The following is a 13,169-nucleotide window of genomic DNA, read 5'->3' as shown; positions in this document are numbered from 1 at the left end:
TAATTACCATAACACCGAGACTATAATTAAAGCAATTGTGGCTTATTTCTCATTTTACTGGTAGTGCTGTTAATGTTTTTCAAAGTTATTGCCACATTTGTCATAAATCCCAGCTTCCTGCCACAAATACTGTTGATAGATACATAAAGCCTTTTGTGGTCTTTCATGAATATTACATCCTTTTCTTGCCTGTATTTTGTGCCAGTCCTTTGAACACCAACCATGCTTCATTTACAGCACAGGGTTTTTAATGTTTTTCAGCCCAGTACCAGTATAGTTTTAATTTACATGTCAGTGTCAATTACAGTCTAGAAACCCTCAGTGGAGGCTGCCTGTCTCCTCAGCAGGGGTCTTGTTTGTTTACTGTAGCTGTACTAATGTCTAAAAATAATTGTATTAATGATTTATTGTTGATAAAATGTTCAACATAGCACTTTTAAACCAGCACAGCTCCAAGGTACTAAATCATGATTAAAGCCTGTGCAGTTTGGGATTTCCACTGCTCCTGATTATCACGGTGATGAGCGGTGGCGATGATGATGAGGAGTGCTAAGAGAGGGGGACGGATGATGATGATGACAAAGATGATGATGATGGTGGTCATCATGGTGGTGGTGGTGGTGGTGATGACAGTGATGATTGTGATGAGGATGTTCACAGTGAAGGTCACGATGATTACTGAAGTTGTTTTGATGTCGCTGGTTTCTTTATCCTAGGGACCATCTCTGTGAACAGTGTAAGAACAGCGTACACGGCTCCAGGAGACAGCGAGATTCTTGACCTGGATGACACCTTGTACCTCGGAGGACTACCTGAGGACCGTGCTGGACTGATCTTCCCTACGGAGGTTTGTGTTGACATTTCGTGTCTACTGTACGACATACTAAGGTTGCAACAGTCTATTAATCAATTGACAGAAAATCAAATGAATTATTTCCCAAGCACAAATGTTTGATTGAATTTGATTGTTCCAGCTTCTCAAATGGTAGAATCTGCTGCTTTTCATGGTCTTACATTACAGTAAATTAAATTACATCACAGTAAATTAGATATCTTTGGTCCAAAAACAACAAGAAATTTTCAAATGTAGAACATTGTGAGAAGTGTTCAGTCAGGAAACAAGGGCAGAGAGTGGGGTAGGACATGCAGCAAAGTTCCCACGGTCAGGAATTGAACCGTGGATGTTGCGCTTATGTGTATGTGCCTTAACCACCAGGCCACTGGATGCCCCCACGTCACGGTTTTAGCCATTTTCTTGCAACAGTATGCACGTTAGTTTGATGGTGTGGCTCTCACAAGCTCTTCCTGGCAGAGCCTGAGATGCATCATGTTATATTAAAATGAACACACGTTAACAAACAAGGAAAATTCACATGCGACAAACACCTAATGCAAGAACAGGCTGGACTGAAAGCAGCCGTCAGGCAGAAGGCAGCGGTATAAAAGAGAGGATGCAGAGCTCAGTGTTGTTGTAAGCAGACTGAATAAGAGCTAAATGTTTACATGGATTGTGTATATTGAGAGATAAACATGGTTAGACACTGAATGAAACATGTGACTATAAAATGACCTCCATAAATTGACTGCCTGTCTGAGCTACCATGAGGCTCAATTTTTTAGTGTGTTTATAGACCAATTGATTAATTGTTTAATTAATATTTTTTTATCTTTGTTTCTTGCATGGTGGGATTTTACAAGCCAATTAGTAATTGTTTCTTTTTCATTATTGATAACAAACATGACGAGCACGGTTCAAGAGTAAAGCTGCAACAATTAATATGTTTTCATTATCGACTGTCAAGAATTATAATTGATTAATTCTTTAAGTCATTTTTCTAGCAGAAATGCCAAATGTTAGTCTTAAATGTTAGAATTTGCTGCTTGTCTTCATCTTACATTATTGTAAAGTGAATATATTTGGTGTTTGGACTGTTTATTGGACAAAACAAGGTTTTACCTTGTGTTCTAGGATATTGTGCATATCATTTTCCATTGTTTTCTCCATAATAAAATAATATTTAGTTGCAGTTCAAGAGTAATATATCTTGTGGAGTTTTGTGGCTACAACAGTTCCACTGAAATACAAAATACATAAAATAAAAGAGGTGAAATGTAAATTTAGAATACAATATACATCATGTATCCTGGGTGAACAGATGAGCACCAGCTTTTTAAAGAAGACCATGATATGTGGACTAAAGCTTGGAATAGGCAGTGAGTGATTTTATAGCCATTCTACACGACAGCCTGGACCTAAATTCAGATCAAAGCACTAACTTTTGGTTTTCAAATTAAAAAACGTGAAACAAATTTTAAAGCAATGAAGTAAATAATCTTAAAAAATGAATTTAAGCTTAATTGAAGCACCTGAGCCAAAAATAACTGGTAGAGATGGTGATTACCTGTGTAGAAAAAATGTACTTACAACACTTAGTTTATCACCAAACACTGCAAAATGCTGACATATACTGTATGTTCAATGAGACCACTTAACACTGGTGATTTCCTCCTCAGGTGTGGACAGCGCTGTTGAACTATGGTTACGTGGGCTGCATCAGAGACTTATTTGTGGACGGGCAGAGCAAAGACATCCGGCGGCTGGCCGAGTCCCAGAGGGCGGTGGGGGTGAAGCCCTCGTGCTCTAGAGAGCCACCTAAACAGTGTCTGTCCAACCCCTGCCAGCACAACGGCATCTGCAGGGAGGGCTGGAACCGCTACGTCTGCGACTGCTCTGGGACGGGCTACCTGGGACGCTCCTGTGAGAGAGGTGAGAATGACAGGGTCAGAGGTTGGAGAGAAAGAGGACGAGAATAACACTTCAACTGGAGTATTAGCAGCTTGTACAATAATTAGCATAAGCACTGAGGCCACATTTTCTCAATAGAGATGAGAAAGCTGGCTGATTACTGTCACTAAACAGCAACGTTTTTGTGAAAATTAGTGATATGCCACAGTGCAAAATACAGTCATAATGACAGTTTTGTCATTTTCTTTTTTGGCGTGAGAACATTGAGTAATGCCAAAGGGATGAGTGACAGAAGACAGATGGTATGCGGTGGAAAGTCTGACATTTTAAATTCAGAAGTAACTCCATCAACCTCTGAAAATATATTATGATCATCAGTTATATTGAGTAATAAAATCTTTATTCATTATACCTTTAAGTTATGCTTTTTTTTTTTTCTTTTAAGTGCCCATCCTAACATATTACAATTTAATAGTGCTTACTCTGTGCACTAAAAACGTAACCTCATGAAGATTTATGGAATATAAAAAATGTAACTAAACTATTAGTTGAATATAAAACTTCCAAATTTAGTTTAGGTAGGTTTGACCGTCCACTTTAGGTAGGTTTGACCCTGGTGATGGAGAATAGGAAAGTGAAAAGGCAAAGAGGATGGTAGGAAGGTAGTAGGTAGAGGTGGAAATAGAAAATAAGGATGGGGAAAGAATGAGCCTGTTTGCTCAACAACAAAAAATAATAATAGTGCTGGTTGTCTATCTTAAGGCTGTATCTTTTTTCATGTAAAATTAAACATTTTCTGTGTGTGAGAGTAGTAAGATGGAGGCAAGGAGAGGAGAGAAGCTACAGAGGTGAAAGAGAAGAGGTGGGAGGAAGCAGATCTGCAGACAGGACTATTGGTGCTGCTGTGGATGTAGAGACTGGGAATCAATGGGAGAGGAAATGTGCAGAGAGCAGGGAGCAGGAGCTGTGACAGAGGAAGGTGGAACCACCGGGCTGGAACCGCCATATGACAGCAGGTGAGGAGATGAGGAGGAATGGGAGACGAGAGTAGAAAATCTGACAAAGAGAAAGCTACGAGAAAAGGTTTGAATTCAGGCCGAGGGAGAAATGGAAAGTAGGGAAGATTGGCAGAGAGACTGATACAGGCCTGTTGAAAGAAGTGAGATGGAGTCAGACAAGGAAAAGAGAAGAAATATTGTTTGTGCCACAGCTGCTGACGCGTCTCAAGTGATGTTTGTACTATCATCTAATAGGAGATATACACATACACACACATATACACACACACATACACTTTCTGACATTGTTGATATGAAGATGTTTTATTTCGGAGGACAAACATCCGCAGTGCATGTTTATCATAGCAATGCACTCTCTCTATCCTTCTCTTAGCTTTGTCTTCCTCTCAATATCTTTCTTCATCCCTCTATGTGCATTGAGGGGTCACTAACTGGTGGTTCAGTGGATTAAAGGAAGCACAGATGGAGAAGCAGATGGAGAGAGTGATTGGCCATGTTTACGCCTTCTACCTGCGGTTTCTCCCTCCCTTTTTTTCCTTCCTCACTCTTTCACTCTCTCCTTTGTTCCCCCTCACCACATTCGGGCTCCAGGATGAATTTTTATTTCATTAAGAGTAGTTACACACATATTCCTAAGTCATTCTCAGTGTTTTTTCTTAATGTCCTGTTTTCTCTATGGAAGTCTTTTAGTGTCATCATAAGGTTTACGTTTCCATTTTCAAAAGAGCAGATCCTATACTCATTTAAAATTTATTTTTCAAATGCAAGTTTGAAAAAAACTATATTTTCCATTCCATCACTTAATACTAATATTAATAACCTTAAATATTTCTAAATCCTTTAACCAAAGTTATTACTGTTTTTTTTTTTTAAAGAGACAAATGATAAAAGATAAAAATCTTTATGCAGAGTCAAAATTTTGATGATAGTATGTTAGCATTTGGTCAACACAGTTATGAGTCAAAAGTATGTAGTCAAAATATGGACTTGCTAAATCAGAATAATGAGAAAGTTAATCAAAATGATCACATATTAAGTTAGAAATAAGTTAGAAATAAGAAAATTATGAGACAGAAAGTAAAAATTTCAGTTTTCAGGCAAAATTATGAACTTATTCAAAATTATGGCTTATTTAAATTATGACATAAGTCACAAGTGCTAGATGAGATGTTAGAACTTTTATGTAATAAATAAAAAGAGTTATTAAATAGTAATGCATCAAAACAACCATGTAATTCGCTTAAGCCCACACACTGGCGGTGACTCAATAACGTGTCGACATGTATCAAAATATGCCATAGTCTAATTCCCAGCATCTGTCAACTGTTTAGAAATTTTTATCATGCTCACTCTACGAATTGTTAAATCCCAGTTAGCACACCTGAACAGAAAAGTTTGGTAATTATTTCTATTAATGACTTTTGCGTTTCAGTGAAGCTAAAGCCTGTTTTTTCCCCTCTCTGCCACAAACCTCCACTGTTGTCAAAACTATTAAAAACACATCAGTGAGCCACACTGTTGCAACAGTTTCCTTCATTACCATGAACATGAGCACTGTAGTTAATTTTGAGCCAATCCCACATAGCGTCCTGCTGCCATAAATACTCATTAGTGCACCAAGTCTCCAACAAATGCACCATCTCTCCTGGTTAAGTAATAATCAGTAAAAATAACAGTGCCCAGCTGTTTTAGGAAATTACTGAGACCTTTTTAAAAATTAAACTTTATATTTGTGACCCATTTTTTAAGATTTATGTCTTCAGGGGCGCCTCGGTGGCTTACCTGGTAGAGTACGTACCACTAAGGCTTAGTCCTTACTGCAGCGGCCCAGGGTTCGAGTGTGTCCTGCGGCCCTTTGCTGCATGTCACCCCCCCTCTCTCTCCACAACTTTCCTGTCTCTCTCTCACTGTACTTATAAAAAATAAAGGCCTAAAAAGGCAGAAAAAAGAATTGAAAGATTTATGTCTTCAGAAGGAACCAGTGGGCTTTGGTATGAGTGCCACAGGCAGGGTGGGGATGTTAGAAAGTATTGATAAATGAGCTAACACATTGTTGGTTTCAGTCTTTTGATGGGATCAATAATATAGAATATCACTAGCCTTATTCTATAACTACTTACTCTGCTCATATGGTGCATGTGTCGTGTGCTACAGGCTTCAAATGACGCGACCACCAGTGCGTGTTGCACTTCAGTCAATCCTTTTTTTCTTTTCATGGCAGGAATGGTCCTCCATACTTTCCTCCTCTCTAACCCTCCCTCCTCTATCTGTCTGGTAGTGAGTCAGGTGCTATGGTGAGGAAAATTTAGTCAGCTGTCTCCCTTATCAGAGATGTGTGCACGTGTGTGTGTGTGTGTGTGTGTTCAAGTGTGCTTGGGTGAGTGTGTGTGTGGCTGTTAGTTATGTTATCTGTGATATAACAGGCCAACCACCTTCTTTTTTCCTCAAGTTAATGAGGGTTCATTTGCATTTTAGCCAAGAGGTTTTCTCCCCCCCACCCCCACCCCCACGCTCCTTTCTCTCTGTCTTGCTCTGTCCCTATTTTCTCTCCCCCTGCTCTCACTTTACTAAACCCTCCTCTGTTCACACTTAAATTCACTCACTTATTCTGACATGCACGCACACAGACACACATACACACACTATCTCTCTCTTTCCCTCCTTCTCAGCTCATCAGTATTCATGAGGCCTCCCTCTCTTCCTGTTCTCTTGTTTTTGCCTTGGCTCCAAACGTCTCCCACGGAAACAGGGAGAGCGAAAGGGAGAGAGAGCGAAGGAGGAGTGGAGTGGAGAGATATAAGAAGAAGCGAAGGAGGAAGAGAGGGGGAGATAAAGACACAGAGACGTGGAGAGTGTGTTTGGCTGTGTATGTAATTGGCCAATAAAAAACAGGGTCCTCAGAGGTAAACAGTTTAGTGGTCGGGGATTGGCCCCAGCAGGTAGCAGGGAGAGAAGATTATGAATATGTAAATGAGTATGCAAAAGACATTAAAGCGGGATCACCTGAGCTTGTTACATTATGACTCCAGGGTCTGGGATGTCAGCGACGGTGGCTAACACACTCACCGCCATGCATTCTGATTTAACTGGATAATAGGGCCAGCCAACCAGCTGCGGCTATTTTTACACCCTCTTTTGTAAGGCAGAGGCAGTGATGATGAATTAGGGGTGGAAAGTGATGGGGTAATTTTGTTGGGAGCAGGTTTTGAGTTTCAACATGACGTGGCGGGGGAACAAGGGAGTTTAGCCACGCAATATATTTTATTATGTATAAAGCTGGCTCACTCAACGTCAAATTGCCTTTGTCTCCTCCCACCTTGTGTGTTTTCTCCTTGTCAATCATCTTGTCTCTTTTTTTTATGTTTTTTTCCGTTTCTACCCACCATGCTCTCCTCCACTATCATCTCTGTCTTCCTCCGCCTGCCTTTCACTTCTTCCCCTCTTCTATCATTCTCTCCTTGTCTGTCTGTCTCTGTGCATCTTGTACAGATGCAACTATCCTGTCTTACGACGGCAGCAAGTTTATGAAGGTGCAGTTGCCTGTGGCGATGCACACTGAGGCGGAGGACGTCTCGCTACGCTTTCGCTCCCAGCGGGCGTATGGCGTTCTCATGGCAACCACATCCCGTAACTCGGCAGACACCCTTCGACTGGAGCTGGATGGGGGCCGTGTCCGACTAACTGTCAACCTAGGTACACAAATGCACACAAACATGTAGCTTCTCAAACATTATTTTAATTACCTGTCAGGGGAATGCAGCTGATACTGGCCTCTTGGCTGTTTCTTGCATAGGAATGTTGATTATTAATATGTTGTCCCTGTAAAATAAACTCTTCCTGATAATCCTGCTGCACTGTTTATACTCAGTATAAAGTATCAACACACTGGTTTCACAGGCTTTTGGTGATCATTTTTAGCATTTGAAATGACATCATAGTATATATATATATAACTTATCTTTGAATGCACACACACACTCAAACATACACAATCGAAGGTTAGTGGTATTGTTTTTGTGTTGAACAGAGGGTCAAGCCTCAAGCTGCATTCTCTGCTCACTCCCAGTGGACCTGTGCATCCCTAACACCTGCAACTATCAACACAAAGACTCACAAACTGCACAAACACACACAGATAGTATACTCCACACATAACTGCAGGATAATCCCTCAACTTTTTTTACATTTCTCCTTCTCGTTTCAACACATTTTCATTTTCACTCTTTCACAGTCGCACACTTGCACATAAATGTACATTCACATAATAATACACACATACACTTACAGAGGGGTGCATGTGTTGGTCTCTGGTTGTCTGCAGCCACGTCTTTTCTGTGGTTGACGCCACACGACACACCAAGGCATCATGGCTTAAAAAAAAAAATAATAATAATTATAATGATAATACAGGGGCTGAATCTTCCAACAGTTTGCGAAGATTTATGCTCTGGATGGGTGACAAAAATTATGGGATGTGTTCGATGTCATCAGACAAACTGACACACATGACCCATCTCAGTCTCCTGGTGCTTTTGATTGGTGACTGAAACTGTCGCCCAGGCCAGAGCAGCCAGTGAGCACACTGCTCATGCTGGGACACACAGCTCTCCTTAACATGTCACTGTGAAGATCCACCAATCATTCTCAGATTTAGCTCTTTATTGGCTAAAAATCAAAGTCACAGAAACTCACACTGTTGTAAGAAAATATACTGTCCAGCTTGAGGTCCTGTGACGAAGGAGAGTTTGTGCTTTCTCAGCAGTGTGTGTGTGTGCATGTTTGTATATATATATGAGTGCAGGGTGTGTCAATGTGTGCGTCCCCAGGGCGTGGAGAGTATGTGTATGTGTGCAGCATTAACCCTCTGCTCTGCTCTCCCTCCAGACTGTATCAGGATAAACTGTACAGCCAGTAAGTGATCCTCCATCTCACCTAACCCCTCCCCCTTCCTCTTCCTTCTCAGTATGTGTGTGTGTGTGCGCGCGCGGTAGTGTGTATGTGTTTTCGTTAATGTGTCTGTCCGACTATTTCTCACTCTCTTTCTTGTCAGTTCATCTGATCATAATCCCTCATTCAACATATCTTTGCACCATGTGTCTGTGTGCATATATGTGTGTGTGAGTGTGTGTGTTCAACAGGGGAGGCACACATATGCGTGTTAGTGTCTGCATGTTCAGCTACACCACAGGAGTGGTGTGATTTTTGCTGAGGGCCAGGGTTTTCCATGTCGGCCATTTTAACAAAGAGGGATAGACGGAAGAGAGGACGGTGGGGGTTGATGGAAGGAGAAAAAAAAGAAAGAGAGGAAGAAGGAGGATAAAATAAGTCAGAGTATGAGGCGTTCAGGTAAATCTGGTGTGTTTAGAAGTGTGAGCTATAGAGGCACAGAGTGGTAGCTGGTGGATGAATGCAACTCAGAGCTGCAAGCTAATTACTTCTCCTTCATGCCAGAGACAAAAGACGTGTTATCCTTCTGCTTTTCTCTGTCGCACCTTCTTTCCAAACGTCTGTCTGGTTGCTTTCTTTGTTTGCTTGCTGTTTCTCTCTAAACTGTACATGGGGGATTTTTGGGCAGTGTTTCATACAGTGTGTTTAGTGTGTGTTTGTGAGTGGCTTTGCATTCTGTATTCTTTTCATCGCCCATCTGTGTCTGTATTTTCTGGGTGTGTTTTCCTGTGTGAAAGTGTGTGTGTGTGTGTGTGTGTGTTTGTGTTCATGCTGCTGTGAGTGGAGCTGAATCCCTGATGAAGTTTAATTCCCTCACGTGGAGTTTCTCTCTATCACGACCACAGAGAAAGCGAGAGAGAGGGGGAGAGAGACGAATGCTCTGTGACGGCAAAGAGGTGGTGAAATGGACGACTGCAGTTGCCATAGAAACCCTACTAGCCACACAGTGCCGTTGCTATCCCGCATGTCTGTTGGCCAATTTTAGACCAGTTGTCTCAATGAACATTTCAGTAGGCAGCCACTTTTCTGGCACACCGTGTGCATACAATAAATTATACATCTGATATTCGAAGGGGAAGAAAAAATTTATTTAACAGCCAGGCGCCACTGAAATAGTCCACTCAGCAGTCAAATAAAAGCCTCGGCATGGGAGAGATTTGAGGCTTATCCAGCAGAAAAGCCATTTGTTATTTGGAGCTAATGAAATATGAAACGCTTTTTGTCATTTTGTTTTCATTATCCTGCTTTTATAATCTCCAGTAGCTTATGCCATTTGATTTGAATTGCAACAAACAGTCCCTCTTGTCTTTCTCTTTGAATTGTCTTGGCTTATTGTTGGTTTAGTGGCACAGAGTGCTGATTGTCTGCTGACCGCTAGTAGCTCAACATTAAACCTCAACTCAAAGCTCACCATGCTGCTGAACGCACTGTTAGCACTGACCTAAAATATGGTACGTGTGTGTGTGCGTTTGTGTTTGTGTGCCTCTCCCTGTTCCCAGGTTGACACAGATCACTGCCTCACTTTCACATCAGTCTGCTCATTCTTTGAATATTCGGTTACATATGCACAAACACACACACTCCTAAACTCACACATACATACACATATTCTCTCCTTCACTCAGTGCTAGGCAGTGATCCATGGTAACAGGATGAGATGCTCATGCCCAGAGCACAGCTGAGTCTCCTCAGGGGAACCCTGTGTCCTCTCTGAATGCACAACACACTCTTTTAGTGTTGAAAACACCCCCCCCCCACACACACACACACACACATACACACAGAGCCATATCCATTTTGATTGAATTCTCATAATTAATTATGCTTGCGTGTCTGTCTGCCTGTATGTCTCTCACCTTCTTTTCCTCTTTACCTGTGTGTGTGTGTGTGTGTGTGTGTGTGGGTTTGTGTATGTGCTGCCTGCCTGCCTGCATGAGTGATGTAGACATGCTTGACATTTTCTGCAGCAAAATCTGTTCGGGTCAGTTTACCTCTCACCTCCCCCGTCATTACCTCCTATAGGTCACCGTAAGCAGACTCACTCACTCTCCTCGAGCCAACAGGGCTCGGAGGAGGAAGGGCAGTGTGTGTATGTGTGTTGCGAGTTGGTAGGCGTTGTGTTCAACGTTGGTGGGGTGCTTGTAGAGCGTGGGAGGAAGGGGACACTGAGGTCTTGGAACAGTCAGTCTGTCAAATGTGTGCAGTCACCTATGTGAAGATATGAGCTGGTAGATGGACGGAGAGAGAGACATCATGAGAGGACAGCTCAGCTTCTTTCATTCTGCTGCACATCAGCACCTTGGAGAGCTCTCTGATCTTCCTCTGTGTGTCTAGTGCCACCATGAGGTGGACTGCCGTATTGCGCACTTGTGGAAAATTAAAAGGTTTTGCATCCAGGCACACAGGCTAATATGTTAGGTGTGCGGGGGAGATAGGATTGAGGGGCGGTGTAGACGTCAAGTGGGTGCAAATGTGCTATCTGTGCATGTGTGGGTAATGTGGGTGATCTGTCCACAGGTGGATTGTCTCAGCGTGGGCCAGTTGTGACTCACAGTCTCCATCTTAGGCACCAATGGCATCCATTTATGTAAATCTTTCTGTCTGTGTCACATCATCTGTCTCGCTGTCTTATCTGCAAAGAGACTTGTCTGTCTATCTGTGGAGAGAATGTCTTGACAGAGAAGTGTTTGTCTCCCCAGGATATGTGTGGTTCCTCCTTCCCTCTGCTATTTCCCTCCATTTCCTCACTCTCTGTCCTTAAAATTTAATTCAACCTGCCTGGCTCTCTGCTTCTCCTCCTTCCTCTGGTTCTCTGTCTCTGTCACTCTACACTCTATCTCCTCCTCCTCCTCTCTCTATCTGTCTCTCTCCACCTCTCTGTGCATATGTTAATGGTGCTCTGGGCTATGTGTAGGTAAAGGCCCAGAGACCATCTTTGCGGGGTCGGGCCTAAATGATAATACGTGGCACACGGTGAGGGTAGTCCGGCGTGGCAAGAGCCTCAAACTCACCGTGGATGACCTGCAGCCTGTTGAAGGTAACCACAGCAGCCTAACTTAAAGCTTTGCACCATAAATGACACAGTTCACTCTACACAGCTCTTGACGGTGTCTAGACCTCTGCTTGTGTTCACTGATTCTTTTTTAATGATAAATTTGCTGGTTGATTCTTTTTTGAGTTAGACCAACATCTGTACATGTGTAAGTGAAAATAATCAATCTGAATAAGAGTTGAGATAACAGTTAGGATTAGTATTTGGTTTAGGATTGAACAGTTCCACTTGAAACCCAACTTTCCGTAGCCCTCACTTTTGAAGTTTACCCCCGCCACCAGGTCAGATGGCGGGCGACCACACCCAGCTGGAGTTCCACAATGTGGAGACGGGTATTGTGACAGAGAAGCGCTTCATACCTGCCGTGCCCTCCAATTTCATCGGCCACCTTCAGGGCCTGACGTTGAATGGCATGCCCTACATCGACCTGTGCAAGAACGGCGACATCGACTACTGCGAGCTCAATGCTGTTATTGGCTATAAGAGCATCGTGGCTGACCCCGTCACCTTCCGCTCGCGCTCCAGTTTCGTCACGCTGCCCACGCTGCAGGCCTACTACTCCATGCATCTCTTCATGCAGTTCAAGACAACGTCCCCTGACGGCCTTATTCTCTACAACAGGGGAGACGGCAATGACTTCATAGTGATAGAGCTGGTTAAAGGGTGAGCTGGACAATGCAGTGTGTGGTGTTGTCATGTGGTGTTGCATGAGTCAGTACGATGTCTTTACATTACATTTTATAAAACCAATATATAAACAAGAAAAGAGAATCAATATGTAAATTTTTTCCATGAATATGTGTTTGTGGTAATATCTGTCCTGAGGACATTCATGTGCATTTCCAATTTTGCTATTTTTACTGGGATTTATAGTTAAAATTGCCCTTGATGAACAAAAAAGATTCTTGACTGTAAGGCTTAAATAAAAAAATATAAAATGCACAAGTCAAGCAACTCTTTTTCTGTTCTTATAATTATGCTTCTACAAGACAGATTATAATGCCCTGAAGTGAATGACCCTGTGTTGTTCTTCATCATGAATACAATTAAGTTCCCTTTTCTCTTCTCACTTGTTAAACTGCCTCCGCTCTCCTTTCCTTTTTCACTCTCTAGCTACCTACACTACATTTCAGACCTGGGGAATGGGGCACACCTGATCAAGGGCAACTCTAACAGTCCTCTAAATGACAATCACTGGCACAATGTGCACATATCCCGAGACACAAACAATCTCCACACAGTCAAGATTGACACCAAAGTCACCACGCAGACCACCATGGGAGCCAAGAACCTTGACCTAAAGGGTATGTGCAAAAGTACAAGAAGTGATACCTCAGTTAGGGTAGCTTATACAGGGGATAGGGATTCACATTCCTGATATTACCTACAAGATTTGTAAACATTC

The 13,169-nt window shown here is 42.3% G+C and overlaps 1 protein-coding gene across 12 annotated transcripts in view; it reads left to right on the top strand.

Annotated features, from left to right (window-relative positions):
- nrxn1a (neurexin 1a) overlaps positions 1 to 13,169 on the top strand; it is a 57,298-nt gene that overhangs the window by 27,776 nt on the left and 16,353 nt on the right. For 6 of the 12 annotated variants that reach the window (XM_071462443.1, XM_071462442.1, XM_071462438.1 and 3 more), the window contains 7 exons: positions 717 to 847; positions 2,515 to 2,767; positions 7,255 to 7,458; positions 8,650 to 8,676; positions 11,627 to 11,749; positions 12,046 to 12,427; positions 12,878 to 13,068. In XM_071462443.1, coding sequence (XP_071318544.1) covers positions 717 to 847; positions 2,515 to 2,767; positions 7,255 to 7,458; positions 8,650 to 8,676; positions 11,627 to 11,749; positions 12,046 to 12,427; positions 12,878 to 13,068 — 1,311 coding nt within the window. The remainder of the gene's footprint in view (positions 1 to 716; positions 848 to 2,514; positions 2,768 to 7,254; positions 7,459 to 8,649; positions 8,677 to 11,626; positions 11,750 to 12,045; positions 12,428 to 12,877; positions 13,069 to 13,169) is intronic. The other 6 variants (XM_071462447.1, XM_071462446.1, XM_071462445.1 and 3 more) reach the window with 1 other exon arrangement.

This window comes from Trachinotus anak, unplaced genomic scaffold, assembly GCF_046630095.1.
Source record: "Trachinotus anak isolate AG129_WGS33_773 ecotype Australia unplaced genomic scaffold, CSIRO_AGI_Tana_v1 ptg000025l, whole genome shotgun sequence".
Classification (NCBI taxonomy): Eukaryota; Metazoa; Chordata; class Actinopteri; order Carangiformes; family Carangidae; genus Trachinotus; species Trachinotus anak.
Note: the sequence above shows the minus strand (reverse complement) of the source record. Positions and strands in the feature narration are given on the sequence as shown.